The sequence below is a fragment of the Tenrec ecaudatus genome, chromosome 7 (genome assembly GCF_050624435.1).
Source record: "Tenrec ecaudatus isolate mTenEca1 chromosome 7, mTenEca1.hap1, whole genome shotgun sequence".
Classification (NCBI taxonomy): domain Eukaryota; kingdom Metazoa; phylum Chordata; class Mammalia; order Afrosoricida; family Tenrecidae; genus Tenrec; species Tenrec ecaudatus.
This window is the reverse complement of record NC_134536.1, coordinates 55217342-55243247: the sequence shown is the minus strand read 5'-3', so window position 1 is coordinate 55243247 and position 25906 is coordinate 55217342. Positions and strand designations below refer to the sequence as shown.

At 38.7% G+C, this 25906-nt stretch overlaps 1 protein-coding gene across 1 annotated transcript; it reads left to right on the top strand.

Moving 5' to 3' along the window:
• The first annotated feature begins 3941 nt into the window (after positions 1–3941).
• LOC142452751 (amine sulfotransferase-like) lies at positions 3942–25293 on the top strand. Its single transcript, XM_075553975.1, has 6 exons — positions 3942–4080; positions 7141–7349; positions 13014–13140; positions 14111–14205; positions 19732–19918; positions 25122–25293. Exons 1-6 carry the CDS (start codon positions 3942–3944, stop codon positions 25241–25243), a joined length of 879 nt encoding a protein of 292 aa, XP_075410090.1. The 3' UTR covers positions 25244–25293.
• The last annotated feature ends 613 nt before the right edge of the window (positions 25294–25906 follow it).

Here is a 25906-nt window from a genome sequence, read left to right as displayed (position 1 = left end):
CTTGTTCTCTGTCCTTTATGAATCTGCCTGAACGTCTGGCAGCTCCCTGTCAATGAACTGCTGCAACTGTTGTTGGATGATCTCAAACAATATTTTACTGAGTGCAATATCATTCAGTTAAATCACCGTGCTGTGTAATGGGCACAAATATGATCGCTTGTAGTCAGTTGGTCAAGTAGCTGTCTTGCCAATTTCCTGCATAGATGAGGGAGTCCTTCCAGTGAATATTCATTTCTGAAACATGTCAATGGGTATTCCCTCGATTCCTGAGATGACTAGATCAGCCTGTGATCTTCCTGCAGTGGCATCATTGTGAATGGCTACATGAGGAAGTTATGAACTAGTATCAGACGTATGGGTTAATGTTGGGCTTAAGGATTTGATCTGGGCTGGAAGGCGATGTTTTCTCAATATACAAATTCTGGGAGGGAGGAGTCAAGATGGTGTCCAGGTAGAATCAGCCAGCTCGTGCTCCAATACAATGATTATAAGCAATAATCTATGGATATGCAGGGGACCAAATTTGAAAACTTCTTAAACTTAACCAAATCCTTTGAGGGAATGATTCGCCAGACTTTGGAGGTTAGGACCATAGTCTCAGGAAAAATCTAGACAAATTGACATAACAGTCCACAAATTGGGTATGAAATGAGGTATATCATTGTTGAGATCAATGAATCTTAACTGAAAATATGAAATACCAGAAACAGCTTTATTTGTGTTTTATTTATTATACAACGGCATTCTACTGTGTGGATCACAACTGATAATGCTTGTCATTTCAAAAAAGAGGAATTATAGATAACGGAATTGGATTTTGGAGACTATATTGTTGGACCAAGTGGTGATCACTTGAACTGTCTAAATTAGAAAAGGTGTGTGTCGGAGTTATATACTTTTTTTGGTCATATAGTTTTTATTAATCAGCTTTACAGGCTAAAGTGCATAGTAGAACAAAAAGGAGGTGCAGACACAGAAAAGGGAGGTTGCTGTGCCAACAGTAGAAAGGACTGAGGATTAATATTCTGCTCTAGAGACCAGCAGACAGAGGGGATGAAGGGATCCATGTGTAGGCAGGTGTAAGGGTGACAGGCCAGGGTCCAGCCTCTCCTGGTTTGGGGCAGAAGCTGCTAAAGTGCTAACCCTACCCAGGTGACAGCTGCAGGAGAGGGTGTCAGGAGGGGGGCCACTTTTTGCAGAGGTGCTGCTGATCCTGAGTGTGGGCTCTTCATTCCATCCAAGGCCAAAGTGGAACCAGCTCCACTCCTGTTCTCCCAGGGCAGGCAAAGAAGCCCCCACCCAAAATGCAAGTCAGATGCAATGCTTTCTTGTGGCTCTTTGTTAAGTTAGGCTTGTAACCTTGGCCTCTCCCACCCCCTAATTTAGAGGACCCATAGCTGTCCCACTGCAAGTGAACAAGGAACAGGCTCATTGGGTGCAGTCTTGGGTTGCTAATGTGCCTGCAGCTCCCGGAGTCAGAGTGACTGAGGAGGCAGGCAGGAGGGGTTCTGTGCTCCTTGAAAGGGTAAGTAGCTCATAGACAGATCGTCTCGGTCTCTCATGGCATGGCAGCTAGCTTGCAGGAAAAGTCCCTCTGTTGAACTCAGCTGAAAACTGTCCAGCAGCACTACACTTGTTCAACCTGTATGCTTAGCAAATCATCCTTGAAGGTCTACTTTGTGAAGAAGAATGTTGTACCAGGATTAAAGGCAGGCTTGTTAACAACCTGCAGTACACAGGTGACACATCCTTGATTAAAGTATGCAAAGAAAAATGGAGACATTTACTGAGTAAGATTGATAAAGGGGAAAGGAAACCAGGGAGCAAGGACCCCAGGAGAGGGCAACGAGAGAGAGCCAGGGGAGAGGAACGGGAGTGAGCAGAGAATCTTTATTGCTAACCAAGTTTATATATCTTTTGGGGGCATGCAAGCCTCCTATGTACAAGTAAAGACATACATCACAGGGAGTTGTACTACAGGTAATGAAGTACTGCGAGGAGGACAATCTAGGGGCATAGATGCAATAGTAAAGGGAGGGATTGTGACAAATGGGCGTAGCCTAGATTCAGGATGGCAGCTTAACTTTGGATGTCACTGAGCAGGTTTGACCTTTTCTCTGGCTCTCCATGCAAAATAATGACTATACTTATCAGTTTGGTGTGAGTCCCACCTATAGTGGACCAGATGCCTTCAGGGAGAATATCTCTAAGCATCTGAGCCCCCAGCATGTGCTGGCAAACAGCTTCTAATGCTTGGTATATCTTTGGGGGAGACAAAGTGGGGAAAAGTCTTTTTATATCCCACAGCATATGAATGTGAGAGTGTAGATATGAAACAATTGTATTTGACTATTTTAAAGATGGGTTTCGGGTCTGGCTGAATAAGGATTATATTGATCTTTTCTACCTATCACTGAGATAATGTGTGATAGAAAGTATTATTAGGATGTAGGAATACAGTCTGTAAGTCCACTCCCTTCAGTCATTACATTGGATCTGTTAATAGGTTAGTATGAAATGCCTGCAAAGAAGCTTTAGAAAATATAAGTACTGCCCAGTACTTGAATGCTAGGGGTAGCTCTCAATTTGAATTTGAAAAGACTTGCTGAGAGAGCTGATGGCAGACTCAGATGCTTGGCAGAGTGCCACTTGTTGAGTGGAAGTGGTAAAAACGGAGCAATAGAGTGATGAGTGGAATCTGCCCATTGACACCCAAGGAGCTGGTTCACAGAGACTAGAGGAGAGACAAAGCAGGTAGGTTTGGCTGAAGTTTAAGAATTGAGCGAAGCCTGGGTCTGTGGCATGATCTTGCCTAAGTGGTATAGGATTACTAGGAATTTGGCCACCTCGCCCATGGTCTAAAGTGAGGTGGCCAATGCGTACCCTGGTGAGGCTATAAGAGAGGTGGTCCACAGTGTGTCAACCAGACCCCGACCAGATGCAAATAAGATGTTTGAGCCTGTGAATTGGTGCACATTGCTGCTAATTTAGATGACCTGTCTTGATTTGACTTTGCTTAGGGATGTGAACTCACAAGGTTCCAGCTAGAATGAAGATTCTTCTCCTCAAAGGACATACTTGTCTCCTCAGTGCACTGGGTTGATAGAAAGGGACGTATAGAAATTGGATACCCCAAATGGGGATAGGTGAGAATATAGAATCTGTACCCACCAACCAGTGATATTTCCCCATTCTGCATCATTACATGTGACTTTGTGAGACTGCAGAGGGACTTAAAGATAGTGTTGGACTTGAAGGACTTGAATTGGAGTGGGCTGGGATGTTTTCCTGGTATTCAATTTTTTCTAGATGTAAAGCTCTCTCTTATACATTTTGAGAGTCACTGGATTTGTTTCTCTAGTCACCCTAACCTTACACACAAATCAAGTGACATAATGTCTCAGAAGCATCTTTCAGAGAAAGCAGATTATTTATGCTCTGGAAAAAACAAATAATTAAAAGTATATTGAATTTCTTATTGCTACAACAATGAAAAATGGAAAGTAAAAACCATAAAATATTAATAAGCTATAGTGTTGGAATTATACACTCTGTGTCCCAAGGTTTGCATACAATCTTAGTTCTGTGTTCTGCTTGCTGGGTAAATCTGAGAAATTTAATTAATATTCTTCGATTGTACGTTTGAAATGATGATAGTACCTCATTCAGGTGAGTTTTGGGAATACTGTTAAAACTCTTAAGAATCTTGATTTTCTCACTCTTAAAAATAATAATACTAATAGCAATGCCTACTTTATTGGGTTATTATAAACATAAGTGATTTGATATTTGTGAAATGTTTAAAATGATAAATGAGTTTAAAAGATATATGACACTTAAATGTTACCCATATTATATTAAGTATTCCATAGCTTTAAGTTATTTTTTATGAAATACTGTACACTTGAAAATAATATGTTTTTATTTGTAGGTGATTAATAATGGATGACAATACATATTTACTCAATTTTAAAGGCTATAATTTTCTGCGTCGTATGACTAATATGGACCAAATAGAAAGTCTAGAAGATTTTGAAATTAGAGATGAAGATGTCTTCATTGTCACATATCCCAAATCTGGTGAGTTCAGGACTGGGTCCTCTGTTACCTGTCATTACTTTGGTTTCTTCACATGTGAATGCACATATTAGACATCACAGAGGTACAGAAAAAATTTATATAAAGCATAAATATGTATGCCGTGAGGACATTTACAATGGATATGATGTCAACTCTGATGAAAAATATAAAGAAATCAAATATGGAGTTAAGAACAATTACTTGCTAGGTGATGACTTGTTGACATGGGAGAAAATATATTTCAGACATGAGAATGTTTTCATTAACAGAACATTAACCCTACCTGCTACTTCACAGAGAGCAATGGGACCATTTGCTTCCATAAAGATTTAGCCTTAGGATGTCTGAGGAGCATTTCGAATCTATGGCATCCTAGAGGATCACTATGACTTGGAATTGACTTGGTGACAGTGTATTGAAATATTCTTGTTGTTTACATTTGATGGTAACAAAAATTCCTAATGCATTTTTACTTGTATATGAATAGTAAGGACATCATTTTGAAGTAAATTAAATTGTCCTTGAATTATATGTAAAATCCTTGGGGTAGATGATTCCATTTAACAAAACTGAAACTTTTATTTCCACGATTTATTATCTTTGGCAACCGATTTTGCTTAATGTTAGGTAAAGCACGATAGTCCATGGAAGAATAGGGCACCTAAATCAGGTTCAAGTCTCTGGGCATCACACCCAATGCTTTTTCCACCCTGAAGGGTTCTTGTTCACTTTGAAGGGAAGAATATTCAGTATCTCAAGATCCTCCATAAATTACATCAACTCTACAATGTCGATAAGTCAATTAAGCAGTAATATTTGTAATATTTATGGCACTTTGCCTCCCAGATCATTGGTGGTATATCTATGAATATAAGAGCAAAATTTCTAACCTCTAATACAAACCAAATCATGAAAAATAGTCTGTAAAGAGGGTACATTTATTTCAGGAGCCAAGATTGGTTTGAAAAACTTTGAATCTCTTATTATAGTTGACCTGCATTCCTAGACAACAGAAAATCCCTCCTGATCATTTCAGGAGATGCAGAAATCCATTCAATAGTATCCAGCATTTATTCAGAATGAACACTATTAGCACAACAAGGAAAAAGTTAAGTTCTCATTAATCTGATAAGGGAATCTACCAAAAGACCATAGCAAATGTCATATTAAAGACAGAACAAAGTGAAATATTATGTTTAAAATCAGACCCTAGACAAAAGTGGGGGTGGGGAGTAAATGGCATTATTGTGATTGTGGCTGCAAGGTGCTGCCAAGTCCTTTCTGACTCAGAGCAACCCTAAGTTTGCAAAACACAACCGAGGTCCTGGGCCGTCCTCACAGTAGTTCTTCCCTTGGGCCTACTGTTGCAGGCACTATGGCAGTTCAAGGGCCTTCCATGTCTTTGCTGCCCCTCTACTTTATCAAGCATGAGGCCCTTCCCAAGCACATGGGTCTCCTGACCACATGGGAGAAGTTTATGAGATGAAGTTTCTCTGTCCTTCCTCTAAAGTGATTCTGGGTGTTATTTTGTCATTACAAAAGGACATTTCACTTTGAGGAAAGTGAGAGAGCTCTTAACAGGGGAGTAAAGGGAGCTTTGAAGCACATATTGTTGGTGTTTCATCGAGTCTATCCATGCAGCCTTTCGGCTGCCCCTCTTTCCCTAGGACATAGATGAAAGGGCATGTACTCGTTCTGCCACTCTGTTTGAGGGCAGACTCCAGGGTTTGTGTGGAGAGGAATGCGACTCTGTCCAAGTTGAGGGCATCATGCTTGTCCTCAAGGTCTTCCTTCAGTGCGTCCGACAATGTAGGAGGGCAAAGGACGATTCCTTAGTATGCAATACAGACTCTGCATGTGGACCACGCAAGACTTGTCTTTAAGTATTGATGTTGGATAGGGATTTCAGATGAAGGGTTCTTTCGTAGATCGAGAATGATCAGTTCATTTTAAAGTATACCTTTTTCTTGGAAGTGCAAGCATGTGTCACTTAATGTCGACAATACATTCTATGAAAGAGGACAGCATGTGAGTTGGAGCCTGCATGCACACTCTATTACAGTTCCATGGGATCCTGCTTCTGGATCTCCTTGTTGCCACTGCGGAAAGTGCCGGTGCTGCTGGAGCTGCTGGGAAAGCCTTCGCCTGGGCAAAGGCAGCACTGGCGGTTGAGAAGTTCTTCCTGGAGCAGAGGAAGAGGAAGCCAGTGTGGAGGGAGCAGAGAACAGCACGGTCCCACCTGAGGGTCAAGTGCAGCCATGCGCCCATAGCCACACTTTGTGCGCCCTTCAGAAAGCCAGAAACAAGGGACAAAGCCAAGTTCTCTGTTCCACAACCCGTATCCCATTAAAAGATTCAGTGCTGCAAGGCTCCAGGTTTGGGTTTTTAAAACCAATAGATGGGAATAATAAATAAGAGGAGACTAATTACCCTGAAAAAATAACAAACAGAACAAAAACCCTGGTAAGACCATGGACATATATATGTACTTGGAAATTATCTAAATGGTTGATAAGCAATGCAGACCTGGATCTCAGTCTAAAATCTTTTTCTTTCCAGACTGTGAAGACTCAATGTATTAATATTATCTCCCACAGGATGGAATTTTCCAACAGATGTCATTCCATATTCCATGATGCATAGAATCCACTACAGATGTCTCCAAAAAAAAAAAAAAACCTTTGACAATGACGACCTGTCCCCCTTTCCGTTTTTTTTTAATTTAATCTTTCCAGGACTGTCAATATAACATGTGGTTGAGGATGGTCCTGGTGGATCACAGAAGGTGCTAAAAACACATTTTTTTCCATGTGTACATTTATTTTTATTTACAGGGAAAAGAACTGCAAGGCTTGTCTTAAAATTTTAAAGTGGTGGAAGTGGATGATGAAATAAAGCAGAAATAATTAACCTTCCAGGAATAATTACATTTTTCCTTGGCGTCATGCCTAGAACACCAATATCAAATCAAAAGGGGCAGAGGGAACATGCAGAGCATGATGACTACATCTACTGTTATGAATCAATTTGTATTTGAAACAAGATTATGTATTTTTACAGGTACGATCTGGACTCAACGTATATTAAGCTTGATTTATTATGAAGATCACCGTAACAGGACCTCACACATGGATTCATTGGATAGAGCCCCATTTCTGGAGTATAATATTAGGAAAGTTGACTTTTCCAAACGCCCGTCTCCTCGACTCTTCTGCACCCACCTGCCATATTATTTAGCTCCAAATGCCCTCAAGAACAACAAAAATAAAGTACGTTGTAGAAATTTCCTATAGACTTTTCCTCCAGACAAGTCTTGTTCTTGGGCCTTGTTCATCCACTTTCTTTCAAATGCTTTAGTTATTTTATTGCAAATATTTTATCTTATATGTTTAGCAAATGTATAGGGTATGTTAGTCTGGGGATATTAGAGAAATAAATCTTGGGAGACTCATATTTGTATTAGAGATTTATATACAAGAGCACTTGAATATTGAGAAAACATCCCAGTCCAGTCCAGATCAAGTCCATAAGTCCGATATTAGCCCATATGTCTGATAACAATATATGGATTTCTCTTCAGACTCAGGAAACACATGTAATGATGCCAAATGGAGGATGATCACATGCCAGTGAGTGGGAAGTCTCGTGGATCCAGTGGCATTGTAAGCATGTCAGCACTGGCTGGGTCTCCATGTGGGTTCTCCAGTTCAGGGCACTAGTGTCGTTCCATGTGCCTTGTCAGCTGCAAAGTCTCCCAGGCAGTTAGCCAGCAAGAGAGCATATCCCACCTCCAAGGAGGAATACCAGAGTTCCCAGAATCCTCAGGAGAAGGGCATGCCCACACAGAGGCCTCATTGGCTATGACCTGATTGACAGGCTAAACTTCACCCATTCGCTCTTAATCCTCTCAAATTGCCAAACGATTGTATAACTACCAAATAGAGTATCACACATATAAACATACCTTGGATCACTATGCATGTGTCCATGAAATTATGTAGATAAATACCTTTCATGTCAGCTTTTAATACTCCTTTTATTTTCATGGCTTGATAAAATTTCATTGTAAGCTACTAGTAAATCATTCATGACTGCTAGGTTACAGCATGTACATTTCATATGCTATATTGTAATAAATATTCCTATAGATCTTTGTACTACTCTAGTCTAGTAAAATATTTTCCTAAAAGTGAAATATAAGAACTTTACATGTTAGTATATTGTCAACTTGCTTTTTATGAACCATCGACCTCTACTTCTTCACACAGCATTCAAGAATGTTGCTTTCCACATCGGAGTGCTTCTTTCTGACCATTGAAATGATGGATTTGGCTAATGCTGTACATAAAACCCAAAACAAACAGAAAAAACGAAGCAATTCTCCTGACCTGAATTACGTATAATTTCTAACAATTGAACATCCTTTTAGAATACTCTTAGGCTTTTAAATGTCTTTTGATAGTTTTGTGCATTTTTCTTTAGTTTGTTTTCCTTCTGTTTGTTTAGCTGTTGTCTGGAGTACTTACAATCCCTGAGAGGTGTAAATGGTTGACGCTTGATCTATAAAGTGTAGGTTGGCTGCTCTCTTCACTTTGGTGGCTCAGACCTACCCATTAGCAGCAAAGGTATAACTCCTAGTGATCTGCTTCCATAAAGCTTACAGCCAAGAAATCTCTCTAGAGCAGTTTTACTCTGTAGAGAGAGAACACATGGGCACCAACAGATCTGACATTGTGGCAGGGAGTGAATGCATTTGTATAGAATAAATATATTCCCAAGAAATAGCTTATCTTTAAAAGTTGTTGAAAATCTTTGATTTGAAATAACCAGTTCGTTAGTCTTTCCTCCACAACTTCTATTTTTAGTGTCTTGTTAAGATAGTGTCTTGTTAAGATATTTTAGTGTCTTGTTAAGATATTCTTCCACCACAAGAATAGGCTTTATCTAAATAGTGTCCACCTTTATTTTTGGCAATAGATTAATATTTGGTTATAGATAATACCTAAAATCACATGTCCCATGAGGTGTGAATATTGTGTTATATTTGTCCAACATGTCAGTTCATTGATTCAGCATTATCTATTAAAGAATCTCCTTTCCCCCATATTTGGAACCTGTATTTTGATATGCTAAATAATCTTTTCTGAGTCTGCATTCTTTATTCCAAATATTGATAGATCATTCATCTAAGTCAGTTTTTACTGCTTTAAATATTACAAACATGAAAACTTTCACTCAGATAAAATAAATCTTATAACAATTTTTTAAATAATTTGGTCCCTTAATGATTTTAGATGCCAATTGGAAGCTATTACACGTGTAGACTAACTATGGGGTAATGGTTGACAGTGCAATATTCCAACATTCTATCCAGTACCATTCTAAGGTTCTTTATTTATTAGGTCTACTTTTATAGCTTCTAAATGTGTTTAATATTGATCTTCATAATCACTTAAGACATTCATTTTTTGATTGAACCAATTCACAGTATATTTGCTTAATTTTATTGCTTTATGAGTGTAAATTTTTTACACTATGATTTTTCTATATAAATATATATTTTTATAAAAAACACATTGGTTTACTATTTCTGTACTCTTTAATATATTTTCTTGGCTCTATTGTTCTTTTCTTTTTATGTTTCTTATACTTAGTTTATCACCTTAACTGATAATATGTCTAATTTTTAATTGTTTCCAAGATTTTCTTTCTTTACTATGTTACTAGGTAAAATGTGTAGGGGAAAAATATTATGACAGATATCCTGCTCTTTTATGGGTTCTCCAGCATTTTCTGTAAATTAGGTCTTTTGTTTTCGGTCTGCTAGGGATTCTCAGGAACATATTAGTTAAATATATTTTTTCTTAAATTACTTGAAGCTTTAACTTTACATTTGTTTATTCACAGAAGAAAAATTATATCACATGTATTTGGTGAGATCACTCTGAAGAGTTCTCTTTTCCCCCTTTTCCTCATATAGTACAATGTAAGTAATTAATTAACCTAGGAATACCTCATTCCTCGATTTAATCCTACTTGCTGACAGAAACAGAGAAGTAAACGCACAGTCAAAGATTGATTCTGAGTCACAGTGACTTGGACCGGGCTCTGAGGCTGTAATATTTATGAGAGTCGATGACCTCATCTTCCTTCGATGCTTGTTCGTAGTATAGTATTTTTTCTTTAATATACTGATGGAGGACACTTTTTAAAAATTTTCCACTCAGTTTTTTATCATCAATTACTTTTAAAAAGCGATTTATGATTTTCTATGATTATTCTATCTTTGGCTTCAATATGAGAGTTAGCTTCCTTTTCCTAAATCAGCATCATTAATATTTTCAAAATAAGTTATAACACTTCATCTAAATTTCAAAAATTATTGAAACAAATGAAAATATATTCTGTTATTGTAGGATGAATTTTTTCAATTCTTGATTTGATCATTTTCTTTCATTTCTAATGCTGAAAATATTTTAATTCTTTCCTCTTTTTTGAAAAATCATTTTATTGGGGGCTCTTACAACTCTTATCACAATATACACATATCTATTGTGTCAAGCACATTGCTACGTATGATGCCATCATCATTTTCAAAACATTTTCTTTCTACTTGAGCCCTTGATATCCGCTCATTTCCCCCCTCTCCCACCCTCCCTCACTCATAAACTCTTGATCATTTTTTTTAATTCCCATGTCTTACACCAACCGCTGTCTTCCTTCACCTACACTTCTGTTGTCCATTCCCCTAGGAAGGGGTTATATGTAGATCATTGTGATCGGTTCCCCCTTTCTCTCCTGAACTTCCCCTTGCCCTCCTGGTTTCTCCATTCTCATTATTCGTCCTGATGAGTTCATCTGTCCTGGATTCCCCGTGTTGTGAGCTCTTATCTGTACCCGTGTACATGCTCTGGTCTAGCCACATTTGTAAGGTAGAATTGAGTTCATGCTATGAGGGGTGGGGGGAGGTGAGGAGAAAGCATTAAAGGACTAGAGGAAACTTTTATGTTTCATCCGTGCTATCCTTCACCCTGACTAGCTAGTCTCTTTCTTGTGACCCTTATGTAAAGAGATGCCCAATTTTCTACAGATGGGATTTAGGTCTCTACTCTGCCCTTCTGATTCACCTTGATATGATTTTTTGTTCTTGGTCTTTTATGCCCGATACCTGATCCATTCTACACCTCGTGATCACACAGGCTGGTGTGCTTCTTCCATGAGGGCTTTGTTGCTTCTGAGCTAGATGGCCGCTTGTTAATCCTACAGCCTCTAAGTCCCCAGACGCTATAATATTTAATATGTGAGCACTGTCAGCTTTCTTCATCATGTTTGCGTATGCACCCATTTTGTCTTCAGCGAGTCAGGAAAGAAATTTGAAGTTTCTTGGGAGGCTAGGGTTGAAAAGAGGATCCGAGACCAAGGGCTCATGTAGAAGGAAAATGTTTTAGAAGTGATGATGGCAACATATGTACAAATGTGCTTGGTACAATTGATGTATGGATAGTTATAAGAGATGTAAGAGCCCCAATAAAATGATTTATTTTAAACATCTTAATAATTAAAGAGAAAAATTTTACTTAACAGTTGTCTTCATTTTGCCTAAATTTTTGTTGCATTGTTTTTTTCATTCTTAAATTTAAATGTGATTTTCGTTGCTCTAAATTTATTTTTAACTGTATGAGTATACCTCTATCTGTGCTCATCCTTAGGTGTCCTGTGGGCATATGGTTACATGTGGGGCTGCTATGCTAATAGTCAACAGGTCAAAACCACAAGCCACATCTCCATAAATTTCTGTCTCAGAAACCCACAAGGGCAGTTCTACCCCATCCACAGGAACCCAAAAATCTGACCTGACGCGATGGCAGCCAGTGAGTGAGTGATTCATGCCCTGCACTACATGATTGGGATATTCTAGTGTTTTTATTTTGACACACTCTGTTGTTAATATTCATGAACTCACCCATGGTGCATATCTGCATGAGTTTCCTTAGATTATCCACCCTCAATAAAATTGCAAAGCAATAAATATAGGAATAATCAACTTATTAAGATGATGCTTTTTTTAAAGAAGATAGCCCTATTAATTTACATTGATTCATAGACTCTTGTACTTAATCTTAGCGCACTTTTAAGTTTAGGTCCATTTGATTCTGTGAGATCTCAAATCAACTTAATTTTCATTTCCCTACTCAATAATAAGAGTATCTATGTTTCATGTCTTTATTTGCCTAATTATGTCTTCTGAGTAGTGTGCATTGCTCAAATATATATTGCTTCCCTGCTATTTTATTTCGCTTTTATAAGTTTTAAGGTATATTTTAATAAACATAATTTTAAATGTTATTGTAGGTAAATCAAGTTTTATTTTTAACAGAGTTTTCTTGTTTTAAAAAGTTTCCTGAAACTAGAAATATCTCTTCAACAAATAATTTCCATGACAAACTTTGTTTTCACATGTAAAACTTTGACATTTTAATTCATTTTAGTATGTTATTAAAGAGTTACTACCAGTTTTTACACCCAGATGTATAATCATTTGCTCTAAAACCATCTACTAAATAGTTTTCTCTCTCCTCGTCATCCCCACTCTTACTGTGTTTAGACGTCAAAGGTCACATATTGCTGGGGAAGGTGAGTTGGGACAGTCGCTGTGGAAACCAATGTGCAATACATGCAGGTCTCAGAAGTGAACAGCTCCACTCTTAGAACGCGTCATTCCTACTTGCACATGAACGCAATGTCCTGTGAATAGCGTCATTTATTGGAACACTCTAATAATAAAGCTATCTGAACAATTTTCATAAATAGTAGACTAAGTGAACAATTTATTTTGAATTAGTGTAATTATAAATTATGCATGTGTAAAGAAACTAGGATGAATAAATAAAAATCATTAAAGCATTTCTCTGCCCCCTCACCCACCCCGGCAGATTATTTACGTCTACAGAAACCCTAAGGATGTAATGATCTCGTATTTTCACTATTCAAAACTTTTGGTTACATTAGAAGATGTAGACAATATAGAGCAGTTCATGAAAAGATTTCTTGATGGAAAAGGTAACTATTTATGAATCAAACAACTTGTTTATGATGTTCTGATGACTTCTGGGTAAGTTCTCCAGTTTAAGGAACAGAATGGCAGTTAGAGAAGGAAGATATTTCAAAGTAGACTATATATGAGTAATTACTATTGTACATGATTTTATGACACTGACCTATTATTATCAATTTATGAAAGAACCACTTTGAGGAATGTAAAGGTCACAGAGGCACATATTTTAGGAAATCTTTTCGTCTGATCATAAAATAATCACAAACATCTAGCAATTGATATTAACTAGGTCTGGAGTGGATGCCCTGGACGATGTAAATGTTAGCACACTGAGCTGCTAACCCCAAAGTTAGATGTCCAAGTCCTCCCAGAGGCACTTCTTTAGAAGCCCCTGCTAGTCTGCTTCCCCAATATTAGCCACCAAAGACCCTCTGGAGCATAATTCTATTCCGCTGACATTACTGAATTTGTAGGAGTCAGAATTAATTTAACGGGGACGGTTTGTAATCCAATGAGGAATACAGACTGGGGCAAAAAGCTCCTAGAACACAAAACAAGATCTCACTTGTTTAGAATATGATGTGTTCTATTAGTGTTGATAACTAAAGTTGCTGTTCAGAAATCTTAGACTAGAGAACATTGGGACAAATAAAAACATATTTTAAGATACAGGAACTAGGAAAAATGTTAAAACTGTGACGTTATTATTACTGCATTGCTGCTTTCTGATGTACATAAAGTATCTTTCTATAAAGAAAATTCCCAATAAAATTATGTGGTTGTTCTGTATGGAACTACCCATTTTCCAAGAAGATAATGCAGATGTTCAGTATCAGGAAATATATGTTCTCTGAGAATAGAAAGACAGAAAAGATAATATAGTTTATTATTTTTAAAATGTAACAACTTTTACTGTTATAAATTTTAATTATTAACTTAAGTAATTCTTTATTTTCTCCTTAATTTTCCCCACAGTGGTAGGAAGCCTTTGGTTTGATCACATCAGAGGCTGGTATGAGCACAGACATAGTTTCAATGTTCTGTTTATGAGGTATGAAGACATGAAGAAGGTAAGATCAGAAGGTTATATTATTGTTACTGTGCTTCCCCACAGTTCTTTCTTCTTTTGGTGTCAGTGAACAACATTCTTTTACTTCTCAGTGAATTTTACTACATACTCCAGCTCAGACTTATTTTGGGACTTCTAATCTGGTGCCTGACCCAAGTCCTGGTGTTTCAGTTGCCTCATGTGCATATGAAAGTTGGACATTGAATAAGAAAGACCAAAGAAGTATCAATGTGTTTGACTTATGGTACTAGTGAAGAATGTCGAAAGTACCATGAACTTCCAATAGAACAAATAAATCTGTCTTGGAAGAAGTACAGTTAAGATGATCTTTAGAGGAAAACTGGTGAGGCATTGTCTCACACACTTTGGGCATGTCATCAGGAGAAACTAGTTCCTGGAGAAAGATGTCATGCATGGTAGTGTAGAGGGGCAGTGAAACACAGGAAGGCTCTTGCCAAGCTATACTGGCACAGGGACAACTCTGAGAATGGCCCGGGACTCGAGGTGTTCTGCTCTGCTGCACATAGGGTCGCTATGAGTTGGACATGGTTCCCTGGACTTACCAACAAAACAATTTCTGCTCATCTTTTAATTAGACTCTCTCAGCGCTGACTGAGAGGCCTCTTCTAAGTGCTCTCAGCCTCTTATCGTCTCATGCAGCTGCATGTAGCAATCAAGGCACAACCAAATGTCCAGACAGCTGGATATAAACAAAGAGGGAGGGGAGCATGTGGAGCCCTGGGATGAGAAGCCATTCTGAAGGAACGACACATTATTGCCACACGTGAATCTGTGTCCTATGATGTATACCCTTCCTGTTGTATACAGAAATTTCAAATGTAGATTTTATGGGAAATTGGGTTAAAAAATTAACAACTCAAAGAGCTTTCAAGAATCATGTAAACAAGACAAAACACATTTGAAGTTCTCTAAATTGTGATCTGATTACTGTTTTAAAACAAATTGTATTCATGAGTTTATTTTATAATATTGTATACCTACAATAGGACATGCATGTAACTAAACAGAAGGTTCATTTTAGAGTCCATTATTTGCAGAGTTTATAATTAACATGTAAGGTTTGTATTCATTACAAGAGTATAGATAATGTAAAAACATGGTGTTATAAAGTACAAGTGCAGATAAGCTGTTATCAAGGAGATATTACATAGCCAAGATGTTCAGGATGTTTCTGGCGGAAAGTGACTTTGAGACCACAAGTAAAACTAGGGGAGAAGTGGGGAGAAGTGGTCCAAATGAAGAAAATGAAACATGAAAATACACAGGTGTATAGCAACCTGATGATATAAGGCTTACAGATAATGTTAGTGAATTTCTATTGATTTTATTTTCATTCTAAAACAATAAGGAGCCCTTAAAGAGCTATAAGAAGGATAGAAATGTGATAAAATGTATATTTTTAGAAGAGCACTCTCATGATGGGTTCAAGGTGATAACTATGAAGAAAAACAGACCTGTTAGAAACCTGTGGATGAATTCCATCAAAATAATGGTGCCTTGGATTAAGGTAGAGTCACTGTGATATCACTGCCTCCATCTCTGGAGAGGAACTATGGAGCTCAACTGTGTCATCAACTGGAACAAGGCTGGTGGCCAAGCCTGGAGGGGACCGTCATGGTGGTATGAAGAGGGTTGAAACAGTTAGAAAATGTCCCTTCTCAGGGGAAACCAGCCCCTAACACATCATTACGGGTCCTGTAGGTGCAATTATACAGCGATAATAAGTAAAGATCATAGTTAAGTTATACAAGCAAGAGAGATAGAAGAGAAATATTGAAAGAAATGGAGTCAGACACAATTCATGGTAGCTTGCTCACCTCAGCCCACTTGGTGGTCCACGTGGAAGGAGAGAGAGATTTTAATGCTAGCCCAGGCTTTTTATATTCCCTGGGGACATGCAAGCCCCCTATATACAGGTGAGGACATACGTCACAGGAAGTGGTTGTGCTATAGGTAATACAGTAATGATAGGGGGTGGTCTAGGCAATTACACACAGCAGGAAGAGGAGGGATTGGGGGTATACATGTGACAAGAAGGGCAGATCCTAGATACAGGATAGCAGCCTAACCTTGGATGCCACAGAGCAGCTTGGCCTATTTTCTGGCTCAACTTTTTTTTTTAAACACTTTATTAGTGGCCCATACAACTCTTATCACAATCCATACATATACATACATCAATTGTATAAAGCACATCTGTACATTCTTTGCCCTAATCATTTTCTTTTTTTTCCTCTTTTCTTATTTTATATTTTATTAGGGGCTCATACAACTCTTATCACAATCCATACATACATCAATTGTATAAAGCACATCCATACATTCCCTGCCCCAATCATTCTCAAAGCATTTGCTCTCCACTTAAGCCCTTTGCATCAGGTCCTCTTTTTTTTTCCCTCCATCCCCACTCCCCCCTCCCTCATGTGCCCTTGGTATTTTATACATTGTTATTTTGTCATAGCTTGCCCTATCCAGAGTCTCCCTTCCCCTCCTTCTCTGTTCAAATTTTAGAGATCATTAATCCATTTTCTCTAGCAGTGGGGAGCAGGTCCACAGCTGTGGTGTGGGGAGACAGCAGTCTGGCAGGGACTGCCTTCAGGGACTATGCCTGTGAGCATCTGACCTCCCCTACAGTCCCTGAGAACCAAAGTATTATACCTTTGGGCATCCGAAGTGAATTAAACTCTCATGACCAAATACCTGAAGAGTTGTAGGATGACATCAAGAACAATGTACGTGGAGACAGTCAGATAGAAAAGAGGGTAAAAGAAAGAAAACAGTGAAATGAATATCATAAAGACTCTGGAACTTGCTTTGAATTTTAAAATGGTAGAGTCGCTGGGGGAAAGATGATGAGGTGAAATTGCAAAAGAGAACACAACACAAGGTGGCTGTGGGAGACAAGGTAAGCTATAGTAATGTAATGGACAAGAACCTCACATTAGAAACCAAGAGTAAAGAGATCACTGGACTTTTCTCAAACTACAGGAACTGGGGAAGAAATTCAGGTCAGCATTAGTAACATTGAAGGATTGCATGGATAAAAAATTGAACTACACCGGAAATAGCAAAAAATACCATAAAAGGTGGAAATTCACAGGCATTGTACCCAAAAAATTGGTTGATCATAAACAACTTCAAGAGATAAGACACGATCTCATACTGACTTCTTCCTTGTCTGGTAGACCTCAGCCCCTCTACCAAGTCTTCATCTCCTTGGTCATGGCATCCTTGTACTGTGTTGCTTCCCTCATACCCTGTATTACTCCAATCAGCATTCTGAAGATGTCTTTTGTTGAAGATCAATGTCTGTTTCTTCAATGCCTGTTGTGAGGTTTACGGTGCCTTCTGCTGTTGTGTTTTGTTTATTCTTATTTTCTTATTGAGAGTGTTGAGGTATGTTTAGGGCTGCATGTCATTTTGGAAGAACTGGGTGCCATGGCCTTGGGAGATGAAGGCCCCTGAACTCTTTCTTTGTGTGACTGTTAAGAGTGGTTTCAGGGACTACCTGTGGCCTACCATGGTGGTAGGTTGGAATGCTGTGTAGGTGAGGTGCTATTCTGACTCAGTGGCCAGAGGCAGATGGGGGCCTTAGAGGGTAGACTGAGGCCATTGTATGTAGGTATGCTACTGAGCCAGATTGGGGCGAGCCTGCAGTGTGGGCACAGGCCTGCTCTGGACTGCCTGGCCACAATTTGCAGTCTTTTAAAAACTCTGTGGAGCCTAAAACTGGTAGATCCAGTTTTTGGCTTGGGCTGTGGTGTCATCCCCTAGATTTTGCTGTTTTATTATGTCAAAATAACAGGCTGTGCTTTGGAGATTAGAATTCTATCTACCTAGGCCAGGATCAGGTTTCTGGCAGCTTATGTTCATATGTACACAACAGAACACAGCCTGGAACTGTTTTAAAAATAATATATTTTTTCTTTTATTAATGAGTTTTTGGGGCGCCATAGGATTGGGGCTGTGCTGCGTTGTTCGGCATAGAAGGGGGACTAGATGAGTTAAGTGGGTTTGGGGCCGAATGGATCTGAACCCTCCTCCCCCCACACCCCACTCCCTCTCGCTACACTCCTGTATCACTCCCAGCTCTCTCCTGAACATTATCACAGGTTAATATCCAAGGGGCTCTTCATTTGATAAAAATTAGTGAATAATTATCTATTGTTATCCACACTTGCAGGCACAGAATTGGGGTGTAGGGAAAAGGGGATGACTAATGTAAAGAGGAAAGGGGCACCTCACTCTTTCTTGGCTGGGGAGCGAACATGCAAACCAGAGAATGCAGGAGTGAGGTGGGTATATATGAGGGGAATTCTGGTATGAGATCTTGTGGCTAGTTCTCAGGGATTCTCCATAAGCTTGAAGTATGAACAATTTTAGGCAGCAACCGGAGAAATTATTGGATTTCTAGGATCTTTGGTGCTGGAAGGGGTGACAGACACTGTCCCACTGGATCTAGTGAGGGATTAGCCGAGCCCCAGGACAGACTTGGCAAATTGAGAGCATTTCGGCAACTTCTACAACTTCTCTGTTGGCCAAAACCTAAGTGGGAGGTCTATAAAAAACCCGTATACTGAATCTATTTTTAGCACCCAGTCTCCCAATATTGGCCTCCTTACCTCTTCTGATCTAAGAACAGGAGCAGGAGATTACAGATTATACCTGTCACCAGTGTTCTTCTAAACTTCCTAGCAGATAGGAGGTGCCAAGTGTCCCCCTCTAAGGTCTAGTTTTTCTCCTCTTTGTTATCTATCATTGAAGTCTAACTCACAAAGAATACCAGAGAGATTGCAGAAGACAGAAAGCAGTTTCATGTTCAACTCTCAACTCCCTCTACAAAAACTAAAATCCTCTCCTTTCCAAGCCTCACAGGCTGTGGACTCCCATTTTTAGTGTGTTAGCCGCTCTAGGCAGCAGATAAGGCACACTGCTCAGTTGATCTCTTGACTGCTGCTTCCATGAGCATTGATTGTGATCTAAGTAAGGTGAAAAATCCTTGATGACTTCAATCGTTTCACAATTCATCATGATATTACCTACTGGTTCCATTGTGAGGATTTTTCCTTGCATTACCTTGTAATCCGAACTGAACTTTACACTCTTTCTTTATTACCATTTCACATTGTTTTATATTAAGCTCTCTGTTGCATTTTGATTATTTTCTTTATTAACATCTCCAATAATCTTTGTACTTTTTGTTCTTTTAAGCTTTTCAAACCTCTCTACATTTTTTGATACATCAAATTCCAAAAGTGTTGGCTTATAGAACATGTGAAAATGAGCATTCAGTCCTATATTAAAGCAATATGAAGCACTCAAAAAACTGAAAACCAAAGCACTCATTTTCAAAAGAGGAGTAATAGAGCAATATATTTTTGTCAAATTTAGACTTACAAGACCAAACTCCACACTGTAAAAAATGTTATTTTGTAATGTTATTTAAAAATTAGATCCTTAACTCAGTATAAACTGATTAGTTTTTCATACCAACTATTCCTTTTAGGATCTCCGAAGTGCTGTGCTTAAAATCTGCAGTTTTATTGAGAAAGAACTGAGTGACGAGGCTGTGGATGATGTTGTGAGAAAAGCCACTTTTCAAAACATGAAATCTGATCCACAAGCCAATTATGATAAAATTGTAAGAGAAGAAGTTGGGGTGAGAACAGAAGATGGTTGTTTCTTACGCAAAGGTAATGCTCAGAACTTAAAGTATCAAAATGTAAAATGTTCCCTTATCTTCTGGCTCCAAAAGGGACTTAAGAGGTATTTCCAATATGCCTCTCTAAGTGATGCTGGTTTCTTTAGCCATCTAAGTTTACAACTAAGAATAACTGAAGAGTGTTTCAGAAACTGTAACACTGTTTTTATGCAAAGCCTGACTCTTCAGTGTGTCTAATGACACTTCTTCCCTTCCTTCTAGACTTGGGATTGCTTAACCTATGAAAAAGAAGAGCCAATCCTGTTCCTCACAACAATTGAAAAATGATTCATGAGCCACATATACATTTTCCTGAATATGGAAAATTTAATGTAGTATGAATGGAACTATAAATTTTTTTTTTGTTTGTTTTAAACGTTTTATTAGGGGCTCATACAACTCTTATCACAATCCACACATATACATACATCAATTGTATAAAGCACATCTGTACATTCTTTGCCCTAATCATTTTCCTTTCTTTTTCTTTCTTTCTTTTTTTTCCCTTTTCTTTTTTAACATTTCATTAGGGACTCATACAACTCTTATCACAATCCATACATATACATACATCAATTGTATAAAGCACATCCATACATTCCCCGCCCAAATCATTCTCAAAGCATTTGCTCTCCACTTAAGCTCTTTGCATCAGGTCCTCTTTTTTTTCCCCCTCCCTCCCCGCTCCCCCTTCCCTCATGTGTCCTTTGTAATTTATACATCATTATTTTGTCATAATATTGCTCTATCCGGAGTCTCCCTTCCCCCCCTTCTCTGCCGTCCCTCTCGCAGGGAGGAAGTCACATGTGGATCCCTGTAATCAGTTCCCCCTTTCCAACCCACTCAACCTACACTCTCCCAGTATTGCCCCTCACACCCTTGGTCCTGAAGTTATCATCCACCCTGGATTCCCTGTGCCTCCAGCCCTCATATGTACCAGTGTACAGCCTCTGTCCTATCCAGCCCTGCAAGGTAGAATTCGGATCATGGTAGTTGGGGGGAGGAAGCATCCAGGATCTGGGGGAAAGCTGTGCTCTTCGTTGGTACTACCTTGCACCCTGACTGACCCATCTCCTCCCCTAAACACCTCTATGAGGGGATCTCCAGTGGCCAACACTTGGGCCTTGGGTCTCCACTCTGCACTTCCCCATTCATTCAATGTGGTACACACACACACACACACTCACACACACACACACACACATTCTTTTTTTTTTTTGCATGATGCCTTATACCTCGTACTTTGGCACCTAGTGATCGCACTGGCTGGTGTGCTTCTTCCATGTGGGCTTTTTTGTTTCTGAGCTAGATGGCCGCTTGTTTATCTTCAAGCCTTTAGGACCCCAGACACTATCTCTTTTGATAGCCGGGCACCATCAGCTTTCTTCGCCACATTTGCTTATGCACCCATTTGTCTTCAGCGATCCTATCATGGAGGTGTGCAGCCAATGATATGATGATTTTTTGTTCTTTGATGCCTGATAACTGATCCCTTTGGGATCACTCGCTCACTCAGGCTGGTGTGTTCTTCCATGTGAGCTTTGTTGCTTCTGAGCTAGATGGCCGCTTGTTTATCTTCAGCCTTTAAGACCCCAGTCAATATCTCTTTTGATAGCCGGGCACCATCAGCTTTCTTCGCCACATTTACTTGTTCACCCACTTTGGCTTCAGCAGTTGTGTCAGGAGAGTGAGCATCATAGAGTACCAATTTAATAAACGAAAGTATTCATACATTGAGGGAGAGCTTGAGTAGAGGCCCAAGGTCCTTCTGCCACCTTAATATTAAACCTATAAATGTAGACAATTAGATCTATTTCTCCATCCTCATATATATGTTTGCATGTACACATCTTTGTCTAGACCTCCATAAATGCCCCTTGACTCCCAGCTCCTTCCTCCCTCTCCCTTGACTTTCCTCCTGCCCCACCACCATGCTCCGTCCCCACCTGGGCTACAGCTATACATCTTCTCTACACAACCTTACCCTTGATCGTTCCCCATCAGGCCTGTCACTCCCCCCTCACTACCATTTTGGGTCCCATGTTGTTCCCTTGTCCGTGTGTTTATTAACACCACTTCCTTACCCTCCTCCCCCTCCCCCACCCAGATCTGTCTGTCCCCCTGGAACTGTCTGCCTATTGTTTTTCCTCCAGATAGTTCATCCAGCCTGTCCTATTCAGACAGACCTGTGGAGACACTAACATGCACGAAAACAAGACAGAGGAAAACAAAGCAACAGTATGCAAACAGACAAGGAACTATAAAATTTTATTTTCAACTTTTCTTCAGAATCACAGGCACAGATTGAGAAAGCCATATATGACTCCAGTGAGAGCCACAGTTTTCCAACCCTGATTCTAGGCTAGAGGTTGACACTTTGAATTAGGCTAACAATGTCTGTGAAGATAAAGGATATACGTGATCACGTTTTGTGTGTGTGTGTGAGTGTGTGTGTATTTATAACCACATGTTCCTCAAAGGAAGAAAGAGCTTTCTACACTTGTTAAGAGTTATGACGTAGAATTTAGAATATTCAAGGAGACATTTTCCTCTATCCTATAAGGTCATTGTGAATCAAAATTAAAGTTTGGGGCAGTAAATTTCCTTTTAACATATAGAGTTTAAGGTATAAAATGATCAAACTTATACATAATATATAAGCTCCAACTGTTTGACAACACTTCCCAGACCATACTAGAAGGTATATCTATTTTCTCATCTATATACATGATTGGTAGTTTACTGTTATTTATATTTTTTTCTTAAATAATTACATCTTATTTTCATCATTAAAAGTAGAATGATATCTCTTTATGCACTCTGCTATGAACTCAATTATACCACAAAAAACAATAAATTGTAGTTGTGCATCTGTAGGTTTCCGAAATTTCTCCTAATCACTGCCTCTTAAGTTCAAAGATTTCACTGAGACCATTCTCATCAGGGAGCTCTAGTTGCATAATAGTTAATCTTTGGACTCCCCATTAGCTCTGCTTCTGTGAAGATTTATGGCCTTGGCCACATAATGACGCAGTCCTCTCAGGTTTGGGGAGTTGCTATGAGTCTGAATCAAAGAGGGAAAATAGTAGTTGGAAAACATGGCCCAGGTGAGAGAAACAAAGCTTTAGATTAAATGATCATATTTTTCAAGACCAATAACTTCTTCACAAATAGGATTCTTTCAACAATACAAAATGTGACTATATTTGTGGACTTCTCCAGAAGCAATACACAGAAATCAAGTTGAATACATCTGTGGTAAGGGATGATGGAGAAGCTCAATATGAGCAGCTGGTCAGGAGAGATCAGACTTGGGAAAAGGATACCGTGGTTGGTAAAGTAGAGGGGCAGTGGAACAGAGGAGGTCCCTCAAGAGATGAATTTAAACAGTGGCTGTGAAATTGGCACAAGCATAGGAGCACGTGTGAGGATGACTCAAGACTGGGCAGTGTTTCACTCGACTGTACGTAGATTCTCTATGGGTCAGAACCAACTACAGGGCACCCAACAACAACACCAAGGGGGCAAGGGCCACCTGTGAAGCAGACCATCAATTGCTTCTATGTAAGTGCTGGAGTATGAGTCCCCAACAATCGAGATGATCCTCAGGAGGGGATTTATGATTGGAAAAAATGAGGCAGACAGACAGACAGAAAGGCACAGGGCCTCCATGTCCAATGTCACGAACAAGAGAGTGAATGTATTTTCCAATAGGTATATATGATGTGGCTTAAAATATTTCAATAGGCAAAAATGCATAAATGTCATACAGCGATTCTATTACATAGTTAATGGGTAATATCATAGCAGGTCACACAATAAACAGAAAATTAAGTGAGTCATCATGTTGAACTAGTGCCAGTTGACCTTGGATGCCCCAGAGCATTCCCCAGGGTAGCTGTCTAAGAATCCATATCAGCAGAAGGCATCAGAAGAGGGTTTGATGTGGGTTGGGCTATAGAACTTGATTGCTCTTATCTACAGAAAACCTTCAGGCATAATGAAAGCCAGACACAGATATGATTCATAATTTATGGTAGCTCGTCTTACACTACCCCTTAATGGAGAGCTATTACAGGGCACACATTTTTGGCATAGAAAGTGTATATTTGAAAATATTTCTATCTCAGAGCAATGAAGATCTTTCTCAAAATAGGGATAGTTTTCTATGCTCATGGTTATGAGAGTATAAAAAAGATCAAATACACTCGTCCAAGTTCTCCGTTTACCACATGTAAGTTTAAGTCAAGTTGACAATAATTAAAACAAGTCCAGAAGAGCTAAAATGCAACCCTGAGTATATCCCACCTGAATTTTGAAGCCATCTCAAGAACAATTTGATGCCTTGAAAATTAATGACACAAGACATGATGAGCTGTGAAATGACAACATGAACTTGATCCAATAAAAATGCAAAAGATCATTTTAAAAAATGGAAATGATGACAAGATTGGAGTGGATGTCAAAATGACTCTGCAATTGGCTCCTAGTCATAAAGCAGCTACGGCAAATGCTTTGGGTTTATCAGCATATTCCTCAACAGTCAACTAAATCCGATACGTTGTAATGTGCGTTCCCACAATTCTATTTACTCTAATGCCAAACCCACAATTCTATTTACTATAACGCCCATGAGAATATGCCCAAAGTCAAATGTGGTCACTAAAGGAGCTATGATACAAGCCTTCGTTTCTTAAAATTGGTTTAAAATTTTCTTGAAATTTTTATAAAGCTTCAGCATAGACTACTTTTGGGTACCCTCTATGACCTTGACCTTATTACTTGAAAATTTTGGACTTCAACATTTGGGGGTCAATAGTAAGGATGAAGAAATATCTACATTATTCATTTCTGGGTCAGACTTGATTATATATTCAGCCTTATAGTTTACTGCTTGCCATATAATAAATGTAGTCTTTAATACATTTGAAGATTTGTGTCTTCTTTTCAAGAACTGTTATGATTCAACGGTAGCAGTTGGAAGGTTAGCAGAAAGAGAAATAGACTCTACATTCACCATGTTGGCAGCATGATTAGGCTTATTTCATGTATACAGAGAGCTGAGGGGTTACGCCTTGTGGTAAACTACTGGAAATATTAGCTTGACTTGGAGAAGAGAGTAAGTGGGGAGAGGACCTTGGCCTTCATCGTGTCATGTTCTCCTCTAGCGACTGTCCGTGTGCTTACCTCACCAGGTACAATTGGAGACTGGAAACGTCACCTGACTGTGGAGCAGAGTGAGATGTTTGACAGGATCTTCCAAAGGAAGATGAAAGATATTCCTCTGAAGTTCATCTGGGATGTAAATGAGGAATAGAATTTTAATCAGAGTTCCAAAACAATCCTATAAACGCTAGTAATTATAAAGCATACTTTCATATTCTTATTGATATACACCTTTCATGTGATTGTTAATGATAAAATCTCAGTTCTTTATAGACACTATTAGTGAAAAATACAAGTACATTTAAATAATGAACAGAAGTTTGATGAACTCTGTGAATTGCAATATATTAAAGTGATTTTGTAAGTAGAATTGTAATAGTAATAGGAGATATAGAAAGCTTGATGCATGAATTATAAATGTTTTCAGAAAAAAGTTCTGTACTAGGGATTTCTTTAATCATCAGCATTTAAATTTATAATGAGTTAAATATGTATTATCTTATTCTTATGTTAAACTTTAGTTAGTTGGCTTCAAAAACTTCTATGACTGTGTAAATGTTGTAGTAGAAGAAATGAATAACTCAAATATAAATATATGCATCTTTATAATAATTCACCATATCATGATGTTAGTGTTAAAGATCAGTGGATGAAGGCATACGTAATTATTTAAATATTTAATTGTTTAACTCTTGGAAATAAAATGTATGATTAATGAAAGTAAAATGAACAAATTCACCACAAAAGTGTCAACATGTTTGTTGTTAGATGTAACCTACGTGCAACAAAGAAAGCTACCAGGTCCTGTGCTGGT